A 9,180-nucleotide genomic window follows, 5' to 3' on the forward strand; every position below is an offset into this window, starting at 1 on the left:
TTCACCGCTAGGCAGAATGTGGCGGGAATTTGTAGGTACGATAGGGCAGCAGCGCATGTACACGCAAGTGTTAAAATAAAAGACTTATTATTGGGAGGGGTAATAATTTTTGCATCAAAAAGTTTTACTATCTTTCACCATTACGAAAACAAATTTTATAAAGTTAAAAAATGCTCAAGGAATAAAAAAATATAATAAATTTTAAGAAATAGATCAATTGTATGCAATAGTATGCATTAGAAAGTCAAATTGCTTGTTGCCTAGGCAACCCTTTCGCCCCTTATTTCCACAACAAACATTATAGGCCCCTGGTTGAATTCCACAGCAAGATTTTTTTGGACAAGAAAATGTTTCAAACGAATTTTGGAATCCACAACATCAAGGATGGAGAGTACACGCAGACAATTTACACAATGGTAAAAATTTAATTGTCATTTGTCATTTTTGCTTTTTCTTTAATTTTATTTCCGCTTTTCCAGATAAAGGAGCAACGTTATCCCGAGGCAATTCAGGTGCTAAACAGAATAATAATATCTCACCCAAATGTACGTATATAATGAAATTTAAAGTGTTCAAAAAAATAAAAATTTATATTTTGAATGTTTTTATTTTTGTAGTCCAGGGCAGCGCTGTCCCTGCTGGCCTACTGCCACTATGCAACGCAGGACTTTGCCAGTTCGGCGCATTACTACGACACCCTGACGCAAATCTGCCCTGACGACGCGCAGTACAAGGTGCACCACGCGCAGGCCCTTTACCAGGCGTGCATGTACGAAGACGCCCTCAGGGTCACTTCGCAGATCGACAAACCAGAATTGCAGGGGCAGGTGACGAAACTCAGGGCGGCGATCAAATACGGCGAAGAAGATTTGGCCGGGGCAAAGGGTCTGGTTGATAGCTGCCCTGCTGATGATCCAGACACGGAAATTAACCTTGGATGCTTGCTATATAAGGTGCCTCATCAGTTTTAAATTTTTTAAACTAATTAAAATATTGATAAATTCTGAATAGCTAAGAAATCAATAAAAACGGGCTATAATTTAAATAAGTAAAATGGTCAAATTATTTTAAGAATTTTATAGTTTATTAAAGATAAGAAAAATCTACCCTTATTTTGCATCATATTGAAAAAACCTGCCAAATTAAAAAATTACTTCATTCAGGAAGGACGTTACGAGGATGCCTTGCAAAAATTCACACAGGCACTGCAAGTTATTGGTTTTGATCCGCACCTTTCGTACAACGCTGCTTTATGTCATTTTAAACTCAAAGAACACACAGCTGCGCAAAAGTATATTGGTAAATTAAGCTCAATGAACATAGTAGGAGAAAAAAAATTTAAAATTATTTTAAATAATTCTCAGCAAACATTATTGAAAGAGGAATCAAGGACCACCCTGAATTGAGCGTTGGAATGGCCACAGAAGGGATAGAAGTGCGAAGTGTGGGGAACACCCTGACCCTTCACGACACCGCCCTAGTCGAGGCATTCAATTTGAAAGCAGCCATCGAATATCAGCTGAAAAATTGTAATTTATTACATTTATTATATTTAACATTTTCTGTTTTTCTGATAAATTGAAACAGTCGAAGCTGCCCAAGAGGCGCTTACGGACATGCCACCGCGTTCAGAGGAAGAGTTGGACGCGGTCACCCTGCACAACCAGGCCCTTATGAACATTGACACAAAAACGACGGAGGGCTTTGAGAAACTGCAGTTTTTGTTGCAGCAAAATCCGTTCCCACCTGAGACGTTCGGCAACTTGCTGCTCTTGTACTGCAAGTATGAGTACTTTGATCTGGCCGCGGACGTGCTTGCGGAAAACGCTCACTTGACTTACAAATATCTAACGCCAGTAAATATCGCATTTTATTTTTTTTTTTAAACAGAGTTTTTAATTAATTTTTATTAGTACTTATTTGATTTTCTGGACGCGCTGATTATGCAGCAAACATCTCCTGAGGACGCGTACAACAAATTCGACGAGCTCGCCTCAAAACATACCGAGACTTTGCGAAAGCTAACCAAACAAGTGCAAGAGGCACGGCAAAGCCAAGACGACGAAATGGTCAAAAAGGCGGTCACTGATTATGAGGAGGTGCTTGAAAGGTACACAATTTTGGTTTCATTGAAAAATAAAATAAATTTATCTTCAGGTACGTCCCGGTTTTGATGGCCCAGGCGAAAATTTACTGGGACATGGAAAACTACCAGCAAGTGGAGAAAATATTCAGGAAATCCGTTGAGTTTTGCAACGACAATGACACGTGGAAGTTGAATGTGGCGCACGTTTTGTTCATGCAAGAGAGCAAATTTAAAGAGGCCACTGGGTTTTACGAACCCATTGTAAAAAAGCATTATGACAAGGTGAATAAATTGGTTGAAATGGGCAGTGGAAAGAGGATTCAAAAGCGATCTGTTTTTACAGATTTTGAACGTCAGCGCGATCGTACTTGCAAATTTGTGCGTCTCCTACATCATGACCTCTCAAAATGAGGAGGCTGAAGAATTGATGAGGAAGATTGAGAAAGAAGAGGAACAGCTCGCGTACGAGGACCCAGACAAGAAGGTTTTCCACCTCTGCATTGTTAATCTCGTGATTGGGTATAAATTTTAAAATAAGAAATAATTAAATTGATTAATTTTAAATTTGATATTTCTCAGAACACTGTACTGCGCAAAAGGAAACTACGAGTTTGGTATTTCGAGAATTATTCGCAGTTTGGAGCCGTTCCACAAAAAACTTGGCGTGGACACTTGGTACTCTTACTTATATATAAAATTTTAATTTCGATTAATTAAAATTTGAAAGGTTTTACGCAAAGCGATGCTTTTTATCTTTGATCGAGAATTTGGCAAAGCAGATTATTGTGGCCAAGGACTCGTTTCTTGAAGAGTGCATCCAGTTTTTAGAGCAGTGCGAAGGTGGTGAAAAATTTGTTAATATTTAACTTCACTAATCAAGATTTTAAAATTTCAGCGTACGGAGAAAATGTGAAAACTATTGCAGATCAACCGATGGAGGACGGGAGCATAAACTGGGGACAGAAGACGGTTGCCTTTGAAGCGCGTCACTTAAAAGCTCTCATTTTGAAACTGCAAAATTATTAACCCCTTTTCCATTGAATAAATTTAAGAAAGAATTAAACGGAAATTTAATTAGCTAATTTTAATTGCGCTTAAAGTATGATTTAGAGCAAAAGTCAAAGTTCAATTAAAGCGCAGAGCGCAGATGCAATCTAAAAATAAAAAAATTCCTTGAATGAGTCTGAATACAAACTTTGTGGTATTTTGTTATCAACATCCTATTATAAAAAACGTATAAGGAAAGGGTAAGCGCAGTGGAGAGAGAAGAACCAAAGCGTTGGTTGTATTCATTCTGACGGCGTCTGGCCTTGAACACAGATGATTATTGAAAAATAGCGCAGCACCAGACGAGCCCTCGTGCGCGCCCGATTTGCTGTTGTTTATTTATAACGCAATTAATTTGGGGCTGCAAAAACGCAGTTGGTTGAGAGGTAGGTACGTACTTCCGTCTGAGCACCGTCAGTTTCACTTTCGTTGGTCAACCGATTGTATCGTTTGTGTAATTAATGTGGTCTGCTTTGTTTACTTCGCAACCGAAGCCGCCGAAGGTGCTGGCCATCATGCCGACCGCCAACAGCGTCAACATCTTTTCGTGGGCCTACAATGAAGTGCTCGACGCGGTCAGCAAGAGCACCACCGTCGTTGCCCTTTACCGGACTTATCTCGAGTGGGTGCCCTTCAGCGGAGGCCGAGGCATTGACACCACCGGCCAGATCATAGTGGCCGCAGTGTCAGGTGCGGCCGTGGCCGCCGTGCTGTGCATCAGGTGGCTACAAATGCACAAGGGCGACTACAGGCACCTCAAGTAACTTGATTTGATTCCTCTGTATTTACTTCAATTTCAAAATTTATATACTTTGCAAATTAAATTTTATTTTATCTTATTGTATCAAAAAATGATTCATAAAACATTAAAAGGTCAAAACTCTAATATAAATTTCAATTAATTATGCTATTCATATTAGAATCAACTAATTCAAAGTGACGACAATAAAATTTTTAAATTTTAAAAATTTAAAAGATAAAACTGGATATTTAAGAGACAAATTTAATTATTATATATTTTTATTTGCTAAATTTTAATTTTGAATATGAGAAATGGGATGGATAATTGATGATTTGTGCATTGTGGAAATATTTTGATTACATTTAAAAATTGAATAACAAAATTTAAAAATATTACCAATATTTAAAAGTTAAAAGTCAATTAAAAATTTTCAGAGAAAAATTGCGGCATCTGGCAGTTTTTATATCAGGCTGCGATTCGGGACTTGGATATTCTTTGGCCGTTCATTGCCACGATAAATTAGGCCTGACTGTTTTTGCTGGATGTCTGAAGCCAGAGGGAGAAGGCGCATTCAGATTGAGTCAACGTGGCTCCAACAGAATGCACATTGTTCCCCTGGACATAACAAAAACAGACAGCGTCGAAAAGGCCAAGAAAACAGTGTACAATCTCATTCATGCAAAGAGCCTAGGTTTGTTTCAATAAAGAAATGTGATCAATTTAAATTAATATTTTTTGTTAGAGCTCACAGCCTTGGTGAATAATGCTGGCGTTATGGTTTTTGGCGAGTTTGACTGGATGACCGAGCGGCTCATGAAATACCAGATTGAAGTAAATTTACTTGGTACAATGAGACTGACCAGAGCCTTTATATCCCTTCTGCGTGATCATCATGGTAATTTTAATAAAATAAATTTTTAGAGAAAAAATGCTGCAATGCTAATTTTCAGGTCGCATTATCACTGTTAGCAGCCACTGTGCGTTGGAAACCCTTCCCGGCCTGTCAGTTTACGGCGCAACAAAAACGGCTTTAAGAGCGTGGAGTGACGGACTCAGATTGGAACTGGCCAAGTTCAGCATGCCTGTGATAACAATCATTCCAGGTTATTTCTTCCGTTTGAAAAATTTTAAATGAGAAATTATTTGTAATATTTATTATTTAAAGGTTCTTTTTCAACGCAGAGTAACATTTTCGCATGTCAGGGTCTTCATGCAAAAGAAATGGAGCTATACATGTCTCCAGAGGACAAGGAGCTCTACGGAGAGTACTTTGAGCGGTACCACAATTATCTGAGTTCACTCTTTGTAGACAGAGGACCAGTGGTGTTGTCGGACAAGTTGCTCTACCGCAAATTCAACCACGCTTTGCTCTCGACCTGTCCCCGGGTCAACTACATTGTGTCACCGCTGCGGTACACGATTTACCACACACTGTTTAAAATAACGCCCACCAAAGTTAGGGACTGGCTGGTGACAAGATTTGTGCAGATGCCCGAGTGGAAGCAAAAGGCAAGGGCAGATAGCAAACCAGAAATTCTGCTGGCTCAACCTGACGAGCGCATGATTGGCAGTGACGAGGAAAATTGATTTATTGTAAACATTGCATGTTTTAGTTTATGAGTGCTTTAATGTAGTCCAACTTTATAAACATTTAAAACATGCAATAAATCATAAAATCCAGAACTTGCTTTTTTTTTGCATCTCCAAAATAAATTAAGAGGTAGAGCCAAATACTCTAATTATTGGAAGTCGTGGGAACTCGGAATGCGTCACAAAAAAATAAACTAAATCAGGTAAAATATTAGATTACTTAAAGTGCCAAACAGGAAAGCCTCTCGCAGTCCCAGGGATAGGATGCAGTCTCACGATCTTTTCACGTGCAACATTGGGTTTTGATTGATGTCCAAGTTTGGGTCATTTTCAGTGGCCATGCGACCCAGCCAAGAGAAAATGACAATCACGGTCAAGAACCCAATGAAGAATAGAACAGCCAGCATAACATAACGACGATAGATTCCACCCACAATTCTCCGATTGCTAGTGGGACGAGTAGTTGATCTAAAAATTAAAAAAAAAAATAATTAATATGACAATCAATTGTGATTATTTATTACAAACTTTGCTAAGCAAGAAACTTTTAAATGCATAAAAAACTTACTTCCACCACCTTAGTAGCCACTCAATTGCAGATCGCCTTTTGTATTTGTCCTCGTCGTGATCAAATGGAACCGATCGAATTTCGTCCACTGCTTGAAAGACTTTCCTTCCTGGCTGACCTGAATTCAAATTACCGTGTAAATAATATATTAAATTAAAAAAATAAAAAATTACATACTTGAGCTATCACTCCTACTAAATGGTGTAGGAGAGTCTGTTGTGCTGTCCATGTGGACTACAGAGTGGACGTTGCTCGAAACAGTGGCTGTTGGCCTTTTGGGAGTGCTTGCTCTGCCCTGAGCAGAAACGGACTGAGCTTCTCCATTTATATGATTTACCACTACGGGAGTTTCATTTATCAGCACTCGGCGCTCGCCAGCAGGTTTCTGCTCCTTGTCTTCACTCAACTAAATTGATTTATTTTTGTTTTCATTGATATATTATTTTGAATGCATGCATAAATTAATTACCAAGGGTAGATCAAGACCAGCCCTCGCCCAATTGACTCCGGCCAAAACTTCCCTCAGAGCGTCTCCGACTGGAGACACAAGGTTGCTGGCAGGGAAAAGGCATTTTTTACAAGAAGGGCAGCAGTAGCCAGCAGGCGCTGTGGTTGCTGGGAGTTGCCTGGCATATTGATCAAGGCAGGCCCAGTGGTAGACATCTGTAAATTTCCAATTGCATAGATAAAATGTGTCTTTGACTTTGGAGAGGAGTTGGCTTACGATAACACACAAGCCTCACACAGTCCTCCAACTCCAGTTCTCGAGAGCAGAGTTCGCAGGCCGGATTGTAGTCGCTGTCCTGGAGCCATTGCAGGTATGACTGCACTATGCACTAACATCGGAAGCGCAAATTAAAAAGAGTTGAAAATTAAACAATTAGGAGCATACCTTTGGGTGATTTGTCACCATGCAGTGTTCGCAAACATTGACACGGTGGTCAAAGCAGAACTGGTTCGTCACGCGTTTTTTCGGGCACTTGCAGAGACCCATCTCGCTTCTCACGGTTTGAAATAGCAAAAATTTCAAAACGAATCCTTAAACTAGCTGCAAACGTCCAGAAATCCGTTTTCGGAAAATATTTTGACAAATATTCCGGCTCACGTCACCATCATCTGCTGAGCCCTGCCTAGCGTTCTCAAATGCGAAATGGAGTCATTTGATTGGACGAATACTCGGCCTTTGCGTCGAGTTGACCAATCAAGTGTGGCAGATTTTATCCGACCGGCACACCCCCTTGTTTACAAATTCCAGATTTTGCGCGCCACAAAGTCGACAAACCTGCTGATTCGCAGATTTTTGTTCTTAACTTTTAGAAATTATGAACGCTCACAGCATTATTTAATGACGGAATTGTGCTACTAGTTCAACTAAGAGTTTATTTTGATGGTATAAATTTAAAAATGCCAATTTTATTCATGATTATATGCATGCAAGGATTCATATATTTTTATTTTCTGCAGATGATGTCACAAGTTTTCTTAGTTTTTAAGAATATTCAAATAATTTTAACTACTAATTGTTCTTATTGATTTTTAGCATTTATTAACATATATTATCATATATATTTAATTTGCAGTAGGTTTAGCAAGCAGAAGGAAAATATCATGGCAAGCAAAAAGCGCCCGGTGCAATTTTTGGACGAAGTGAGCTCAGACGATGATGATTATTACGAGAGCCAGAGGAAAAAGGCTTTGCGGGACAGCTCATCTCCTCCGCAGACTCCTACAACAATCCAATGTCAAAATAGAATTGGTGAAAATAATAATGAGGATGAAACCAAAGAACCAGCAGCTGCCTTGTCAAATGACAGTAACATTACTTCCGTCACCGAATTACCTGCCAATGAAAATGATCAGGAGCAGGATGGTTCTGCAGAGGAGCCTGTGGTCACCGAACCAGAGGATGAGGCCTCAGCAGATGAAGATGAGGAGAAAGATGACAGCGGACCACCAAGAAGGGCGGCTTGCACTTACGGAGCCTCGTGCTACAGGTGGATAATTTCTTTTTCCTTTTATTTTGAGTTTAAATGTTTTAACTTATGATTTAGACAAAATCCCCAACACAAGGCGGACTTCAGCCACCCTGGAGACCCTGACTACACTACAGTGGCTGGCCCTTCTCAGGTTGGCAGTGCTAAACCGCGATGCCAGTACGGTACATCATGTTATAGGAAAAATCCACAGCATAAACAAGACTTTGATCATTCGATGCCTCCAAAGCAAGATTCGCCTAAAAAGAAGAGGCTTAGAAATCAAAAGAAAAATGGTTGGTGCATTTACTTTTTGTGTTTTCAGAAATTAATTTTAATTAATTCTTTCATAGATCAAAAGAATGATGATGATGATTACGAAAGTGACTTCATTGACGACGAAGAAGAGGAGGAGGAAGAATGTGAAGAGTCTGATGAAGAGTGGGAGCCTGACGTAGATGATGACGAATGAATATGGAGAATATGTAAGGTCAGAAATTATTTTCAAGGCTTAAGTGAACCAAAGTGAACGTAAATGAAGTTATAACGGTTGTTTTAAATTTGTAAAATCTGAATTCTTAATCATTCACTGTATCCTTTAAAAATATGTTATTAGTGGAGACACTTGATTTAATTTTCTTTAGATACAATGAAAAGGTGCAGAATCGTAGTAGTTTTCTGCAGTTCCTTAGCGCCCTTTCTTGTTCTAAGATTGGCTACAGGGACGGTGGATTTTTCCAATTATAAATTCACCATTATTCTCAGTAAATATCCTCACAATTAAACACAACACAAATCTACACAAATTATTTTTTTTCTAATTAATTAAAAAGAACATTGAATCATAATTGATTAGTCTGTTCTGAACTGGTCTGAACGTCCAAAGGAGTAAAAATACATAATTAAATCATTGCTAGCGGGACCGTTCATGAATGATTGACCGCGAATTGGCCTAAATTTTTGGTTCACAATGCCATTCTGTAATCAAAGTATGTTGTTCGGGTTGATAAGAGGGTCCTCTGACTAAAATTTGAAATCAAAATTTTGAATACTTTTTTTGGAATTCGGGTTTTTTGAAAAAGTCAAAATTGCAAATATCTTTGCTTCTAGTGGGAATTTTGATCTGCTCTCTTCACTTCCTGGCGTAACTTTTTATTCTGAACAACTTTTTTGT

At 38.9% G+C, this 9,180-nt stretch overlaps 4 protein-coding genes across 6 annotated transcripts; 3 read left to right on the plus strand and 1 right to left on the minus strand.

Annotated features, from left to right (window-relative positions):
- Positions 1-257: 257 nt before the first annotated feature.
- On the plus strand, positions 258-3,256 carry LOC132196466 (intraflagellar transport protein 70A). The gene is made up of 12 exons (XM_059619142.1): positions 258-416; positions 480-545; positions 618-953; positions 1,164-1,299; positions 1,365-1,529; positions 1,588-1,856; positions 1,914-2,110; positions 2,158-2,368; positions 2,430-2,605; positions 2,666-2,761; positions 2,814-2,926; positions 2,982-3,256. Exons 1-12 carry the CDS (start codon positions 348-350, stop codon positions 3,110-3,112), a joined length of 1,965 nt encoding a protein of 654 aa, XP_059475125.1. The 5' UTR covers positions 258-347; the 3' UTR covers positions 3,113-3,256.
- A 34-nt stretch (positions 3,257-3,290) lies between these two features.
- On the plus strand, positions 3,291-5,551 carry LOC132196471 (D-beta-hydroxybutyrate dehydrogenase, mitochondrial-like). Of its 3 annotated transcripts, none has more exons than XM_059619153.1 (6): positions 3,291-3,523; positions 3,628-3,893; positions 4,310-4,566; positions 4,618-4,770; positions 4,826-4,978; positions 5,041-5,551. In XM_059619153.1, the coding sequence occupies exons 2-6, from the start codon at positions 3,649-3,651 to the stop codon at positions 5,460-5,462; spliced, it is 1,230 nt and encodes a 409-aa protein (XP_059475136.1). In that variant the 5' UTR covers positions 3,291-3,523; positions 3,628-3,648; the 3' UTR covers positions 5,463-5,551. The 3 variants fall into 3 exon arrangements, with proteins under 3 accessions (XP_059475136.1, XP_059475137.1, XP_059475135.1); XM_059619154.1 differs by having other exon boundaries at positions 3,291-3,519; XM_059619152.1 differs by lacking the exon at positions 3,291-3,523 and having other exon boundaries at positions 3,530-3,893.
- Positions 5,483-7,194, minus strand: LOC132196472 (zinc finger protein-like 1). The gene is made up of 6 exons (XM_059619155.1): positions 6,926-7,194; positions 6,758-6,869; positions 6,503-6,696; positions 6,211-6,439; positions 6,034-6,151; positions 5,483-5,933 (listed from the first exon to the last, which is right to left on the minus strand). Exons 1-6 carry the CDS (start codon positions 7,025-7,027, stop codon positions 5,738-5,740), a joined length of 951 nt encoding a protein of 316 aa, XP_059475138.1. The 5' UTR covers positions 7,028-7,194; the 3' UTR covers positions 5,483-5,737.
- Positions 7,195-7,284: 90 nt separating this feature from the next.
- Positions 7,285-8,575, plus strand: LOC132196473 (aprataxin and PNK-like factor). Its single transcript, XM_059619156.1, has 4 exons — positions 7,285-7,423; positions 7,614-8,027; positions 8,085-8,302; positions 8,360-8,575. Exons 2-4 carry the CDS (start codon positions 7,642-7,644, stop codon positions 8,476-8,478), a joined length of 723 nt encoding a protein of 240 aa, XP_059475139.1. The 5' UTR covers positions 7,285-7,423; positions 7,614-7,641; the 3' UTR covers positions 8,479-8,575.
- The last annotated feature ends 605 nt before the right edge of the window (positions 8,576-9,180 follow it).

The sequence above is a fragment of the Neocloeon triangulifer genome, unplaced genomic scaffold (assembly GCF_031216515.1).
Source record: "Neocloeon triangulifer isolate White Clay Creek 2 clone unplaced genomic scaffold, ASM3121651v1 ptg000012l, whole genome shotgun sequence".
In the NCBI taxonomy this organism is placed as follows: Eukaryota; Metazoa; Arthropoda; class Insecta; order Ephemeroptera; family Baetidae; genus Neocloeon; species Neocloeon triangulifer.